Raw genomic sequence first — 18,112 nt, forward strand, 5'->3', positions numbered from 1 at the left:
AGGTGCAGATTCAGGGAGGGCACTGGATGGGACAGCAGTCAGCTGGATAATACAGGTATATACAGAGTAATATTCAGAGATTACAGCCAGAGGTGCAGATACAGGGAGGGCACAGGATGGGGCAGCAGTCAGCTGGATAATACAGATATATACAGAGTAATATCCTGAGATTACAGCCAGAGGTGCAGATACAGGGAGGGCACAGGATAGGACAGCAGTCAGCTGGATAATACAGATATATACAGAGTAATATACAGAGATTACAGCCAGAGGTGCAGATTCAGGGAGGGCACTGGATGGGACAGCAGTCAGCTGGATAATACAGGTATATACAGAGTATTATCCAGAGATTACAGCCAGAGGTGCAGATACAGGGAGGGCACAGGATGGGGCAGCAGTCAGCTGGATAATACAGATATATATAGAGTAATATACAGAGATTACATCCAGAGGTGCAGATACAGGGAGGGCGCAGGATGGGACAGCAGTCAGCTGGATAATACAGATATATACAGAGTAATATACAGAGATTACAGCCAGAGGTGCAGATACAGGGAGGGCACAGGATGGGACAGCAGTCAGCTGGAAAATACAGATATATACAGAGTAATATACAGAGATTACAGCCAGAGGTGCAGATACAGGGAGGGCACAGGATGGGACAGCAGTCAGCTGGATAATACAGATATAAACAGAGTAATATACAGAGATTACAGCCAGAGGTGCAGATACAGGGAGGGCACAGGATGGGACAGCAGTCATCTGGATAATACAGATATATACAGAGTAATATACAGAGATTACAGCCAGAGGTGCAGATACAGGGAGGGCACAGGATGGGGCAGCAGTCAGCTGGATAATACAGATATATACAGAGTGATATACAGAGATTACAGCCAGAGGGGCAGATACAGGGAGGGCACAGGATGGGGCAGCAGTCAGCTGGATAATACAGATATATATATAGAGTAATATACAGAGATTACAGCCAGAGGTGCAGATACAGGGAGGGCACAGGATGGGACAGCAGTCAGCTGGATAATACAGATATATATATAGAGTAATATACAGAGGTGCAGATACAGGGAGGGCACAGGATGGGACAGCAGTCAGCTGGATAATACAGATATATACAGAGTAATATACAGAGATTACAGCCAGAGGTGCAGATACAGGGAGGGCACAGGATGGGTCAGCAGTCAGCTGGATAATACAGATATATACAGAGTAATATACATAGATTACAGCCAGAGGTGCAGATACAGGGAGGACACAGGATGGGGCAGCAGTCAGCTGGATAATACAGATATATATATAGAGTAATATACAGAGATTACGGCCAGAGGTGCAGATACAGGGAGGGCGCAGGATGGGACAGCAGTCAGCTGGATAGTACAGATACATACAGAGTAATATACAGATATTATAGCCAGAGGTGCAGATACAGGGAGGGCAAAGGATGGGACAGCAGTCAGCTGGGTAATACAGATATATACAGAGTAATATACAGAGATTACAGCCAGAGGTGCAGATAGAGGGAGGGCACAGGATGGGACAGCAGTCAGTTGGATAATACAGATATATACAGAGTAATATACAGAGAATACAGCCAGAGGTGCAGATACAGGGGGGGCACAGGATGGGACAGCAGTCAGCTGGATAATACAGATATATACAGAGTAATATGCAGAGATTACAGCCAGAGGTGCAGATACAGGGAGAGCACAGGATGGGGCAGCAGTCAGCTGGATAATACAGATATATATAGAGTAATATCCAGAGATTACAGCCAGAGGTGCAGATACAGGGAGGGCACAGGATGGGACAGCAGTCAGCTGGATAATAGATATATACAGAGTAATATACAGAGATTACAGCCAGAGGTACAGATACAGGGAGGGCACAGGATGGGGCAGCAGTCAGCTGGATAATACAGATATTTACAGAGTTATATACAGAGATTACAGCCAGAGGTACAGATACAGGGAGGGCACAGGATGGGGCAGCAGTCAGCTGGATAATACAGATATATACAGAGTAATATACAGAGATTACAGCCAGAGGTGCAGATACAGGGAGGGCACAGGATAGGACAGCAGTCAGCTGGTTAATACAGATATATACAGAGTAATATCCAGAGATTACAGCCAGAGGTGCAGAAACAGGGAGGGCACAGGATGGGGCAGCAGTCAGCTGGATAATACAGATATATACAGAGTAATATACAGAGATTACAGCCAGAGGTGCAGATACAGGGAGGACTCAGGATGGGACAGCAGTCAGCTGGATAATACAGATATATACAGAGTTATATACAGAGATTACAGCCAGAGGTGCAGATACAGGGAGGGCACAGGATAGGACAGCAGTCAGCTGGTTAATACAGATATATACAGAGTAATATCCAGAGTTTACAGCCAGAGGTGTAGAAACAGGGAGGGCACAGGATGGGGCAGCAGTCAGCTGGATAATACAGATATATACAGAGTAATATACAGAGATTACAGCCAGAGGTGCAGATACAGGGAGGACACAGGATGGGACAGCAGTCATCTGGCTAATACAGATATATACAGAGTAATATACAGAGATTACAGCCAGAGATGCAGATACAGGGAGGGCACAGGATGGGACAGCAGTCAGCTGGATAATAGATATATACAGAGTAATATACAGAGATTACAGCCAGAGGTGCAGATACAGGGAGGGCACAGGATGGGTCAGCAGTCAGCTGGATAATACAGATATATACAGAGTAATATACAGAGATTACAGCCAGAGGTGCAGATACAGGGAGGGCACAGGATGGGGCAGCAGTCAGCTGGATAATACAGATATGTACAGAGTAATGTACAGAGATTACAGCCAGAGGTGCAGATACAGGGAGGGCACAGGATGGGACAGCAGTCAGCTGGATAATAGATATATACAGAGTAATATCCAGAGATTACAGCCAGAGGTGCAGATACAGGGAGGGCACAGGATGGGACAGCAGTCAGCTGGATAATACAGATATATACAGAGTAATATCCAGAGATTACAGCCAGAGGTGCAGATACAGGGAGGGCACAGGATGGGACAGCAGTCAGCTGGATAATACAGATATATATAGAGTAATATCCAGAGATTACAGCCAGAGGTGCAGATACAGGGAGGGCACAGGATGGGACAGCAGTCAGCTGGATAATACAGATATATATAGAGTAATATCCAGAGATTACAGCCAGAGGTGCAGATACAGGGAGGGCACATGATGGGACAGCAGTCAGCTGGATAATACAGATATATACAGACTAATATCCAGAGATTACAGCCAGAGGTGCAGATACAGGGAGGGCACAGGATGGGGCAGCAGTCAGCTGGATAATACAGATATATACAGAGTAATATACAGAGATTACAGCCAGAGGTGCAGATACAGGGAGGGCACAGGATGGGACAGCAGTCAGCTGGATAATACAGATATATATAGAGTAATATCCAGAGATTACAGCCAGAGGTGCAGATACAGGGAGGGCACAGGATGGGACAGCAGTCAGCTGGATAATACAGATATATACAGAGTAATATACAGAGATTACAGCCAGAGGTGCAGATACAGGGAGGGCACAGGATGGGGCAGCAGTCAGCTGGATAATACAGATATATACAGAGTAATATACAGAGATTACAGCCAGAGGTGCAGATACAGGGAGGGCACAGGATGGGGCAGCAGTCAGCTGGATAATACAGGTATATACAGAGTAATATACAGAGATTACAGCCAGAGGTGCAGATACAGGGAGGGCACAGGATGGGGCAGCAGTCAGCTGGATAATACAGGTATATACAGAGTAATATACAGAGATTACAGCCAGAGGTGCAGATACAGGGAGGGCACAGGATGGGGCAGCAGTCAGCTGGATAATACAGATATATACAGAGTAATATACAGAGATTACAGTCAGAGGTGCAGATACAGGGAGGGCACAGGATGGGGCAGCAGTCAGCTGGATAATACAGATATATACAGAGTAATATCCAGAGATTACAGCCAGAGGTGCAGATACAGGGAGGGCACAGGATGGGACAGCAGTCAGCTGGATAATACAGATATATACAGAGTAATATACAGAGATTACAGTCAGAGGTGCAGATACAGGGAGGGCACAGGATGGGGCAGCAGTCAGCTGGATAATACAGGTATATACAGAGTAATATACAGAGATTACAGCCAGAGGTGCAGATACAGGGAGGGCACAGGATGGGGCAGCAGTCAGCTGGATAATACAGATATATACAGAGTAATATACAGAGATTACAGCCAGAGGTGCAGATACAGGGAGGGCACAGGATGGGACAGCAGTCAGCTGAATAATACAGATATATACAGAGTAATATACAGATATTACAGCCAGAGGTGCAGATACAGGGAGGGCACAGGATGGGGCAGCAGTCAGCTGGATAATACAGATATATACAGAGTAATATCCAGAGATTGCAGCCAGAGGTGCAGATACAGGGAGGGCGCAGGATGGGACAGCAGTCAGCTGGATAATACAGATATATACAGAGTAATATACAGAGATTACAGCCAGAGGTGCAGATACAGGGAGGGCGCAGGATGGGACAGCAGTCAGCTGGATAATACAGAGTAATATACAGAGATTGCAGCCAGAGGTGCAGATACAGGGAGGGCACAGGATGGCACAGCAGTCAGCTGGATAATACAGATACATAGAGAGTAATATACAGAGATTACAGCCAGAGGTGCAGATACAGGAGGGCACAGGATGGGGCAGCAGTCAGCTGGATAATACAGATATATACAGAGTAATATACAGAGATTACAGCCAGAGGTGCAGATACAGGGAGGGCACAGGATGGGGCAGCAGTCAGCTGGATAATACAGATATATACAGAGTAATATCCAGAGATTGCAGCCAGAGGTGCAGATACAGGGAGGGCACAGGATGGGACAGCAGTCAGCTGGATAATACAGATACATAGAGAGTAATATACAGAGATTACAGCCAGAGGTGCAGATACAGGAGGGCACAGGATGGGGTAGCAGTCAGCTGGATAATACAGATATATACAGAGTAATATACAGAGATTACAGCCAGAGGTGCAGATACAGGGAGGGCACAGGATGGGACAGCAGTCAGCTGGATAATACAGATATATACAGAGTAATATACAGAGATTACAGCCAGAGGTGCAGATACAGGGAGGGCACAGGATGGGGCAGCAGTCAGCTGGATAATACAGAGTAATATACAGAGATTACAGCCAGAGGTGCAGATACAGGGAGGGCACAGGATGGGACAGCAGTCAGCTGAATAATACAGATATATACAGAGTAATATACAGAGATTACAGCCAGAGGTGCAGATACAGGGAGGGCACAGGATGGGGCAGCAGTCAGCTGGATAATACAGATATATACAGAGTAATATACAGAGATTACAGCCAGAGGGGCAGATACAGGGAGGGCACAGGATGGGGCAGCAGTCAGCTGGATAATACAGGTATATACAGAGTAATATACAGAGATTACAGCCAGAGGTGCAGATACAGGGAGGGCACAGGATGGGACATCAGTCAGCTGGATAATACAGATATATACAGAGTAATATACAGAGATTACAGCCAGAGGTGCAGATACAGGGAGGGCACAGGAAGGAGCAGCAATCAGCTGGATAATACAGATATATACAGAGTAATATACAGAGATTACAGCCAGAGGTGCAGGTACAGGGAGGGCACAGGATGGGGCAGCAGTCAGCTGGATAATACAGATATATACAGAGTAATATACAGAGATTACAGCCAGAGGGGCAGATACAGGGAGGGCACAGGATGGGACAGCAGTCAGCTGGATAATACAGATATATACAGAGTAATATACAGAGATTACAGCCAGAGGGGCAGATACAGGGAGGGCACAGGATGGGGCAGCAGTCAGCTGGATAATACAGATATATGCAGAGTAATATACAGAGATTACAGCCAGAGGGGCAGATACAGGGAGGGCACAGGATGGGACAGCAGTCAGCTGGATAATAAAGATATATACAGAGTAATATACAGAGATTACAGCCAGAGGTGCAGATACAGGGAGGGCACAGGATGGGGCAGCAGTCAGCTGGATAATACAGATATATACAGAGTAATATACAGAGATTACAGCCAGAGGTGCAGATACAGGGAGGGCACAGAATGGGGCAGCAGTCAGCTGTATAATACAGGTATATACAGAGTAATATCCAGAGATTACAGCCAGAGGTGCAGATACAGGGAGGACACAGGATGGGGCAGCAGTCAGCTGGATAATACAGATATATACAGAGTAATATACAGAGATTACAGCCAGAGGGGCAGATACAGGGAGGGCACAGGATGGGACAGCAGTCAGCTGGATAATACAGATATATACAGAGTAATATACAGAGATTACAGCCAGAGGTGCAGATACAGGGAGGGCACAGGATGGGGCAGCAGTCAGCTGGATAATACAGATATATACAGAGTAATATCCAGAGATTACAGCCAGAGGTGCAGATACAGGGAGGGCACAGGATGGGCCAGCAGTCAGCTGGATAATACAGATATATACAGAGTAATATACAGAGATTACAGCCAGAGGTGCAGATACAGGGAGGGCACAGGATGGGACAGCAGTCAGCTGGATAATACAGATATATACAGAGGAATATACAGAGATTACAGTCAGAGGTGCAGATACAGGGAGGGCACAGGATGGGACAGCAGTCAGCTGGATAATACAGATATATACAGAGGAATATACAGAGATTACAGTCAGAGGTGCAGATACAGGGAGGGCACAGGATGGGACAGCAGTCAGCTGGATAATACAGATATATACAGAGGAATATACAGAGATTACAGCCAGAGGTGCAGATACAGGGAGGGCACAGGATGGGGCAGCAGTCAGCTGGATAATACAGTTATATACAGAGTAATATACAGAGATTACAGCCAGAGGTGCAGGTACAGGGAGGGCACAGGATGGGGCAGCAGTCAGCTGGATAATACAGATATATACAGAGTAATATACAGAGATTACAGCCAGAGGTGCAGATACAGGGAGGGCACAGGATGGGACAGCAGTCAGCTGGATAATACAGGTATATACAGAGTAATATACAGAGATTACAGCCAGAGGTGCAGATACAGGGAGGGCACAGGATGGAACAGCAGTCAGCTGGATAATACAGGTATATACAGAGTAATATACAGAGATTACAGCCAGAGGTGCAGATACAGGGAGGGCACAGGATGGGACAGCAGTCAGCTGGATAATACAGGTATATACAGAGTAATATACAGAGATTACAGCCAGAGGTGCAGGTACAGGGAGGGCACAGTATGGGGCAGCAGTCAGCTGGATAATACAGGTATATACAGAGTAATATACAGAGATTACAGCCAGAGGTGCAGATACAGGGAGGGCACAGGATGGGACAGCAGTCAGCTGGATAATACAGATATATACAGAGTAATATACAGAGATTACAGCCAGAGGTGCAGATACAGGGAGGGCACAGGATGGGGCAGCAGTCAGCTGGATAATACAGGTATATACAGAGTAATATACAGAGATTACAGCCAGAGGTGCAGATACAGGGAGGGCACAGGATGGGGCAGCAGTCAGCTGGATAATACAGATATATACAGAGTAATATACAGAGATTACAGCCAGAGGTGCAGATACAGGGAGGGCACAGGATGGGACAGCAGTCAGCTGGATAATACAGATATATACAGAGTAATATACAGAGATTACAGCCAGAGGTGCAGATACAGGGAGGGCACAGGATGGGACAGCAGTCAGCTGGATAATACAGATATATACAGAGTAATATACAGAGATTACAGCCAGAGGTGCAGATACAGGAAGGGCACAGGATGGGGCTGCAGTCAGCTGGATAATACAGATATATACAGAGTAATATACAGAGATTACAGCCAGAGGTGCAGATACAGGGAGGGCACAGGATGGGGCAGCAGTCAGCTGGATAATACAGATATATATAGAGTAATATACAGAGATTACAGCCAGAGGTGCAGATACAGGGAGGGCACAGGATGGGACAGCAGTCAGCTGGATAATACAGATATATACAGAGTAATATACAGAGATTACAGCCAGAGGTGCAGATACAGGGAGGGCACAGGATGGGGCAGCAGTCAGCTGGATAATACAGATATATACAGAGTAATATACAGAGATTACAGCCAGAGGTGCAGATACAGGGAGGGCACAGGATGGGACAGCAGTCAGCTGGATAATACAGATATATACAGAGATTACAGCCAGAGGTGCAGATACAGGGAGGGCACAGGATGGGACAGCAGTCAGCTGGATAATACAGATATATACAGAGTAATATACAGAGATTACAGCCAGAGGTGCAGATAGAGGGAGGGCACAGGATGGGGCAGCAGTCAGCTGGATAATACAGATATATACAGAGTAATATACAGAGATTACAGCCAGAGGTGCAGATGCAGGGAGGGCACAGGATGGGACAGCAGTCAGCTGGATAATACAGATATATACAGAGTAATATACAGATATTACAGCCAGAGGTGCAGATACAGGGAGGGCACAGGATGGGGAAGCAGTCAGCTGGATAATACAGATATATACAGAGTAATATACAGAGATTACAGCCAGAGGTGCAGATACAGGGAGGGCGCAGGATGGGGCAGCAGTCAGCTGGATAATACAGATATATACAGAGTAATATCCAGAGATTACAGCCAGAGGTGCAGATACAGGGAGGGCACAGGAGGGGGCAGCAGTCAGCTGGATAATACAGATATATACAGAGTAATATACAGAGATTACAGCCAGAGGTGCAGATACAGGGAGGGCACAGGATGGGACAGCAGTCAGCTGGATAATACAGATATATACAGAGTAATATACAGAGATTACAGCCAGAGGTGCAGATACAGGGAGGGGGCAGCAGTCAGCTGGATAATATAGATATATACAGAGTAATATACAGAGATTACAGCCAGAGGTGCAGATACAGGGAGTGCACAGGATGGGACAGCAGTCAGCTGGATAACACAGATATATACAGAGTAATATACAGAGATTACAGCCAGAGGTGCAGATACAGGGAGGGCACAGGAGGGGGCAGCAGTCAGCTGGATAATACAGATATATACAGAGTAATATACAGAGATTACAGCCAGAGGTGCAGATACAGGGAGGGCACAGGATGGGGCAGCAGTCAGCTGGATAATACAGATATATACAGAGTAATATACAGAGATTACAGCCAGAGGGGCAGATACAGGGAGGACACAGGATGGGGCAGCAGTCAGCTGGATAATACAGATATATACAGAGTAATATACAGAGATTACAGCCAGAGGTGCAGATAGAGGGAGGGCACAGGATGGGGCAGCAGTCAGCTGGATAATACAGATATATACAGAGTAATATACAGAGATTACAGCCAGAGGTGCAGATGCAGGGAGGGCACAGGATGGGACAGCAGTCAGCTGGATAATACAGATATATACAGAGTAATATACAGATATTACAGCCAGAGGTGCCGATACAGGGAGGGCACAGGATGGGGAAGCAGTCAGCTGGATAATACAGATATATACAGAGTAATATACAGAGATTACAGCCAGAGGTGCAGATACAGGGAGGGCACAGGATGGGGCAGCAGTCAGCTGGATAATACAGATATATACAGAGTAATATACAGAGATTACAGCCAGAGGTGCAGATGCAGGGAGGGCACAGGATGGGACAGCAGTCAGCTGGATAATACAGATATATACAGAGTAATATACAGAGATTACAGCCAGAGGGGCAGATACAGGGAGGGCACAGGATGGGGCAGCAGTCAGCTGGATAATACAGATATATACAGAGTAATATACAGAGATTACAGCCAGAGGTGCAGATACAGGGAGGGCACAGGATGGGACAGCAGTCAGCTGGATAATACAGATATATACAGAGTAATATACAGATATTACAGCCAGAGGTGCAGATACAGGGAGGGCACAGGATGGGGAAGCAGTCAGCTGGATAATACAGATATATACAGAGTAATATACAGAGATTACAGCCAGAGGTGCAGATACAGGGAGGGCACAGGAGGGGGCAGCAGTCAGCTGGATAATACAGATATATACAGAGTAATATACAGAGATTACAGCCAGAGGTGCAGATACAGGGAAGGCACAGGATGGGACAGCAGTCAGCTGGATAATACAGATATATACAGAGTAATATACAGAGATTACAGCCAGAGGTGCAGATACAGGGAGGGCACAGGATGGGACAGCAGTCAGCTGGATAATACAGATATATACAGAGTAATATACAGAGATTACAGCCAGAGGTGCAGATACAGGGAGGGCACAGGATGGGGCAGCAGTCAGCTGGATAATACAGATATATACAGAGTAATATACAGAGATTACAGCCAGAGGTGCAGATACAGGGAGGGCACAGGATGGGGCAGCAGTCAGCTGGATAATACAGATATATACAGAGTAATATACAGAGATTACAGCCAGAGGTGCAGATACAGGAGGGCACAGGATGGGGCAGCAGTCAGCTGGATAATACAGATATATACAGAGTAATATACAGAGATTACAGCCAGAGGGGCAGATACAGGGAGGACACAGGATGGGACAGCAGTCAGCTGGATAATACAGATATATACAGAGTAATATACAGAGATTACAGCCAGAGGGGCAGATACAGGGAGGACACAGGATGGGGCAGCAGTCAGCTGGATAATACAGATATATACAGAGTAATATACAGAGATTACAGCCAGAGGTGCAGATACAGGAGGGCACAGGATGGGGCAGCAGTCAGCTGGATAATACAGATATATACAGAGTAATATACAGAGATTACAGCCAGAGGGGCAGATACAGGGAGGACACAGGATGGGACAGCAGTCAGCTGGATAATACAGATATATACAGAGTAATATACAGAGATTACAGCCAGAGGTGCAGATACAGGGAGGACACAGGATGGGGCAGCAGTCAGCTGGATAATACAGATATATACAGAGTAATATACAGAGATTACAGCCAGAGGGGCAGATACAGGGAGGACACAGGATGGGGCAGCAGTCAGCTGGATAATACAGATATATACAGAGTAATATACAGAGATTACAGCCAGAGGGGCAGATACAGGGAGGACACAGGATGGGACAGCAGTCAGCTGGATAATACAGATATATACAGAGTAATATACAGAGATTACAGCCAGAGGGGCAGATACAGGGAGGGCACAGGATGGGGCAGCAGTCAGCTGGATAATACAGATATATACAGAGTAATATACAGAGATTACAGCCAGAGGTGCAGATACAGGAGGGCACAGGATGGGGCAGCAGTCAGCTGGATAATACAGATATATACAGAGTAATATACAGAGATTACAGCCAGAGGTGCAGATACAGGGAGGACACAGGATGGGACAGCAGTCAGCTGGATAATACAGATATATACAGAGTAATATACAGAGATTACAGTCAGAGGTGCAGATACAGGGAGGGCACAGGATGAGGCAGCAGTCAGCTGGATAATACAGATATATACAGAGTAATATACAGAGATTACAGCCAGAGGTGCAGATACAGGGAGGACACAGGATGGGGCAGCAGTCAGCTGGATAACACAGATATATACAGAGTAATATACAGAGATTACATCCAGAGGTGCAGATACAGGGAGGGAACAGGATGGGGCAGCAGTCAGCTGGATGATACAGATATATACAGAGTAATATACAGAGATTACATCCAGAGGGGCAGATACAGGGAGGACACAGGATGGGGCAGCAGTCAGCTGGATAATACAGATATATACAGAGTAATATACAGAGATTACAGCCAGAGGTGCAGATACAGGGAGGGCACAGGATGGGGCAGCAGTCAGCTGGATAATACAGATATATACAGAGTAATATACAGAGATTACAGCCAGAGGTGCAGATACAGGGAGGGCACAGGATGGGACAGCAGTCAGCTGGATAATACAGATATATACAGAGTAATATACAGAGATTACAGCCAGAGGTGCAGATACAGGGAGGGCACAGGATGGGACAGCAGTCAGCTGGATAATACAGATATATACAGAGTAATATACAGAGATTACAGCCAGAGGTGCAGATACAGGAGGGCACAGGATGGGGCAGCAGTCAGCTGGATAATACAGATATATACAGAGTAATATACAGAGATTACAGCCAGAGGTGCAGATACAGGGAGGGCACAGGATGGGGCAGCAGTCAGCTGGATAATACAGATATATACAGAGTAATATACAGAGATTACAGCCAGAGATGCAGATACAGGGAGGGCACAGGATGGGGCAGCAGTCAGCTGGATAATACAGATATATACAGAGTAATATACAGAGATTACAGCCAGAGGGGCAGATACAGGGAGGACACAGGATGGGGCAGCAGTCAGCTGGATAATACAGATATATACAGAGTAATATACAGAGATTACAGCCAGAGGTGCAGATACAGGGAGGGCACAGGATGGGGCAGCAGTCAGCTGGATAATACAGATATATACAGAGTAATATACAGAGATTACAGCCAGAGGTGCAGATACAGGGAGGGCACAGGATGGGACAGCAGTCAGCTGGATAATACAGATATATACAGAGTAATATACAGAGATTACAGCCAGAGGTGCAGATACAGGGAGGGCACAGGATGGGGCAGCTGTCAGCTGGATAATACAGATATATACAGAGTAATATACAGAGATTACAGCCAGAGATGCAGATACAGGGAGGGCACAGGATGGGGCAGCAGTCAGCTGGATAATACAGATATATACAGAGTAATATACAGAGATTACAGCCAGAGGTGCAGATACAGGGAGGGCACAGGATGGGGCAGCAGTCAGCTGGATAATACAGATATATACAGAGTAATATACAGAGATTACAGCCAGAGGTGCAGATACAGGGAGGACACAGGATGGGACAGCAGTCAGCTGGATAATACAGATATATACAGAGTAATATCCAGAGATTACAGCCAGAGGTGCAGATACAGGGAGGACACAGGATGGGACAGCAGTCAGCTGGATAATACAGATATATACAGAGTAATATACAGAGATTACAGCCAGAGGTGCAGATACAGGGAGGGCACAGGATGGGACAGCAGTCAGCTGGATAATGCAGATATATACAGAGTAATATACAGAGATTACAGCCAGAGGTGCAGATACAGGGAGGACACAGGATGGGACAGCAGTCAGCTGGATAATACAGATATATACAGAGTAATATACAGAGATTACAGCCAGAGGTGCAGATACAGGGAGGGCACAGGATGGGGCAGCAGTCAGCTGGATAATACAGATATATACAGAGTAATATACAGAGATTACAGCCAGAGGTGCAGATACAGGGAGGGCACAGGATGGGGCAGCTGTCAGCTGGATAATACAGATATATACAGAGTAATATACAGAGATTACAGCCAGAGATGCAGATACAGGGAGGGCACAGGATGGGGCAGCAGTCAGCTGGATAATACAGATATATACAGAGTAATATACAGAGATTACAGCCAGAGGTGCAGATACAGGGAGGGCACAGGATGGGGCAGCAGTCAGCTGGATAATACAGATATATACAGAGTAATATACAGAGATTACAGCCAGAGGTGCAGATACAGGGAGGGCACAGGATGGGGCAGCTGTCAGCTGGATAATACAGATATATACAGAGTAATATACAGAGATTACAGCCAGAGGTGCAGATACAGGGAGGGCACAGGATGGGGCAGCAGTCAGCTGGATAATGCAGATATATACAGAGTAATATACAGAGATTACAGCCAGAGGTGCAGATACAGGGAGGGCACAGGATGGGGCAGCAGTCAGCTGGATAATACAGATATATACAGAGTAATATACAGAGATTACAGCCAGAGGTGCAGATACAGGGAGGGCACAGGATGGGGCAGCTGTCAGCTGGATAATACAGATATATACAGAGTAATATACAGAGATTACAGCCAGAGGTGCAGATACAGGGAGGGCACAGGATGGGACAGCAGTCAGCTGGATAATGCAGATATATACAGAGTAATATACAGAGATTACAGCCAGAGGTGCAGATACAGGGAGGGCACAGGATGGGGCAGCAGTCAGCTGGATAATACAGATATATACAGAGTAATATACAGAGATTACAGCCAGAGGTGCAGATACAGGGAGGGCACAGGATGGGGCAGCTGTCAGCTGGATAATACAGATATATACAGAGTAATATACAGAGATTACAGCCAGAGATGCAGATACAGGGAGGGCACAGGATGGGGCAGCAGTCAGCTGGATAATACAGATATATACAGAGTAATATACAGAGATTACAGCCAGAGGTGCAGATACAGGGAGGGCACAGGATGGGGCAGCTGTCAGCTGGATAATACAGATATATACAGAGTAATATACAGAGATTACAGCCAGAGGTGCAGATACAGGGAGGGCACAGGATGGGACAGCAGTCAGCTGGATAATACAGATATATACAGAGTAATATACAGAGATTACAGCCAGAGGTGCAGATACAGGGAGGGCACAGGATGGGGCAGCTGTCAGCTGGATAATACAGATATATACAGAGTAATATACAGAGATTACAGCCAGAGATGCAGATACAGGGAGGGCACAGGATGGGGCAGCAGTCAGCTGGATAATACAGATATATACAGAGTAATATACAGAGATTACAGCCAGAGGTGCAGATACAGGGAGGGCACAGGATGGGGCAGCAGTCAGCTGGATAATACAGATATATACAGAGTAATATACAGAGATTACAGCCAGAGGTGCAGATACAGGGAGGACACAGGATGGGACAGCAGTCAGCTGGATAATACAGATATATACAGAGTAATATCCAGAGATTACAGCCAGAGGTGCAGATACAGGGAGGACACAGGATGGGACAGCAGTCAGCTGGATAATACAGATATATACAGAGTAATATACAGAGATTACAGCCAGAGGTGCAGATACAGGGAGGGCACAGGATGGGACAGCAGTCAGCTGGATAATGCAGATATATACAGAGTAATATACAGAGATTACAGCCAGAGGTGCAGATACAGGGAGGACACAGGATGGGACAGCAGTCAGCTGGATAATACAGATATATACAGAGTAATATACAGAGATTACAGCCAGAGGTGCAGATACAGGGGGGGCACAGGATGAGGCAGCAGTCAGCTGGATAATACAGATATATACAGAGTAATATACAGAGATTACAGCCAGAGGTGCAGATACAGGGAGGGCACAGGATGGGACAGCAGTCAGCTGGATAATACAGATATATACAGAGTAATATACAGAGATTACAGCCAGAGGTGCAGATACAGGGAGGGCACAGGATGAGGCAGCAGTCAGCTGGATAATACAGATATATACAGAGTAATATACAGAGATTACAGCCAGAGGTGCAGATACAGGGGGGGCACAGGATGGGACAGCAGTCAGCTGGATAATACAGATGTATACAGAGTAATATACAGAGATTACAGCCAGAGGTGCAGATACAGGAAGGGCACAGGATGGGACAGCAGTCAGCTGGATAATACAGATATATACAGAGTAATATACAGAGATTACAGCCAGAGGTGCAGATACAGGGAGGGCACAGGATGGGACAGCAGTCAGCTGGATAATAGATATATACAGAGTAATATACAGAGATTACAGCCAGAGGTGCAGATACAGGGAGGACACAGGATGGGACAGCAGTCAGCTGGATAATGCAGATATATACAGAGTAATATACAGAGATTACAGCCAGAGGTGCAGATACAGGGAGGGCACAGGATGGGACAGCAGTCAGCTGGATAATAGATATATACAGAGTAATATACAGAGATTACAGCCAGAGGTGCAGATACAGGGAGGGCACAGGATGGGGCAGCAGTCAGCTGGATAATACAGATATATACAGAGTAATATACAGAGATTACAGCCAGAGGTGCAGATACAGGGAGGGCACAGGATGGGACAGCAGTCAGCTGGATGGGTCTCGTCACTGCTCCTTATCACTGGTGGATGGAGGGAAGCTCTTGTATCTCAGGCACGTTCTGAGTTTCTGCTCCGTCTCCACATGTGATGTGACGCGGCTTCCATGGCAGAACAATGACACTGGCTAAAGGTGTGTGGCTAGCTTTTAACCCCTAGCTTGCCCCTTACCATATCCTCCACCGCCCCTCTGGGTTGGACTGAATTCTCCTCCATTGACCACCTCACTTAGATAATTCCCAATATCTAGGATGGGTCATAACTTCCTAGCACGAGGCCCAAACGGGATAACTTAACGTCTCAACGGGATCGCTGGGGCTGCAGCGATACGAAGAGTCCAAACTTGGGTTGACTAAGTGGTTGTGGAGAGCCGGTCTCGATAGCTCAGTATCCAGGACAGCTCGGGCAATATGAGATGCAGGGGTGCTTGCGGGGGGCTCCCAAGGTTCACTGGTACAAGGTGATGTTGGTTCAGCTCAGCCTTGGTCGGTCCCGGTGGGACTCACAGATTGAAGCCATGGATCTCCTCACTGCACTGACACATTGTAACGAGCTCTTCTTGCGTTCTGTTGATGCTGATGGCTGTCCTCTGTGTGTTGTGGTGTCAACGCCCCCTTTTATCCACCGTCCCTTGGGGTCTCCTCATCTCCTCGTATCCCCCCAGGTTTGTACGTGATGTCCCGGGCCGGCAGGATCTGGAAGAGGAGATGGTGTGGATGGAGAAGACGCTGTCCAGTCTCGGCTCCCCAGTGGTCCTGTGCCACAACGACCTGCTGTGTAAGAACATCATCTACAACGATAAGAGAGGTGGGTGCCCCGACCATGAGTACCCCCCCAACTGTGAGTGCCCGGCCGCTTCCCCAGCCGTGAGCGCCCAATTTGCCACGCTCCCCCCCAGATGTGGACCCTGCTTATCTTGGCTGCTGCAGTACTAGAGCTGCCTGCAGTGCTGTGCTGACATCTAGTGGGCAATGTGAGAAGTACAGCTGATAATTGCACACACTAGCTATAGTCCTGTAATGTTCACAGCTCCATCCCGACCAGTGTGGGGGTTGCATGGTGGTCGTGTTGTGGCTGCACCCCTCCTCCACACTAATGCCCCCTCTCCTCGTCTCTAGATGACGTGAAATTCATTGACTATGAATACTCTGGATACAACTACCAGGCGTACGACATCGGGAACCACTTCAATGAGTTTGCAGGTACAGAGCGTCTCGTGTCCTCTCCTGTTATTTCCCTGGTTCCTGTTGCAGCTGCTGACCTCTCCTTCTCTCCAGGGGTGAACGAGGTGGACTACAGCCTCTATCCAGAGAGGGCGCTGCAGCTCCAGTGGTTACAAGCCTATCTGTTGGCCTACAAGGAATACAAGGGCGTCAAAGCCGAGGTGTCGGAGAGCGAGGTGGAGCGTCTGTACGTGCAGGTCAACCAGTTTGCTCTGGTAAGTGACGTGTGAGCGGCGCCCAGTGTTGTCTGTTGTCAGCCTGAAGATGTTATAGGGTCCATTCCTGTAGATAACGGAGGTCCGTCTTGGTGATGCCACCAAATTCTCATGTCTTCTTTTCGCTCCAGGCTTCTCACTTCTTCTGGGGTCTCTGGGCGTTAATTCAAGCAAAATATTCCAAAATTGAATTTGACTTCTTAGGGTGAGTATTATTGGGTTTGCATGATGAATATATATTCATTGATTCTACTGCCTAAATCTGTATGTAGTGAGCTCCCCCTAGTGGTGGCTGTATAAATCTGTATGCAGTGAGCTTCCTCTAGTAGTGGCTGTATAAATCTGTGCGGTGAGCTCCCCCTAGTGGTGGCTGTATAAATCTGTGTGTAGTGAGCTCCCCCTAGTGGTAGCTGTATAAATCTGTATGTAGTGAGCTTCCTCTAGTGGTGGCTGTATAAATCTGTATGCAGTGAGCTCCCCCTAGTGGTGGCTGTATAAATCTGTATGTAGTGAGCTTCCTCTAGTGGTGGCTGTATAAATCTGTGCGGTGAGCTCCCCCTACTGGTGGCTGTATAAATCT

At 46.9% G+C, this 18,112-nt stretch overlaps 1 protein-coding gene across 1 annotated transcript in view; it reads left to right on the top strand.

Annotated features, from left to right (window-relative positions):
* ETNK1 (ethanolamine kinase 1) overlaps nucleotides 1-18,112 on the top strand; it is an 82,065-nt gene that overhangs the window by 48,460 nt on the left and 15,493 nt on the right. The window contains exons 4-7 of the mRNA XM_073543995.1: nucleotides 16,759-16,901; nucleotides 17,213-17,296; nucleotides 17,372-17,532; nucleotides 17,664-17,737. Coding sequence (XP_073400096.1) covers nucleotides 16,759-16,901; nucleotides 17,213-17,296; nucleotides 17,372-17,532; nucleotides 17,664-17,737 — 462 coding nt within the window. The remainder of the gene's footprint in view (nucleotides 1-16,758; nucleotides 16,902-17,212; nucleotides 17,297-17,371; nucleotides 17,533-17,663; nucleotides 17,738-18,112) is intronic.

The sequence above is a fragment of the Dendrobates tinctorius genome, unplaced genomic scaffold (genome assembly GCF_039654945.1).
Source record: "Dendrobates tinctorius isolate UK_male_01 unplaced genomic scaffold, ASM3965494v1 ptg000136l, whole genome shotgun sequence".
In the NCBI taxonomy this organism is placed as follows: Eukaryota; Metazoa; Chordata; class Amphibia; order Anura; family Dendrobatidae; genus Dendrobates; species Dendrobates tinctorius.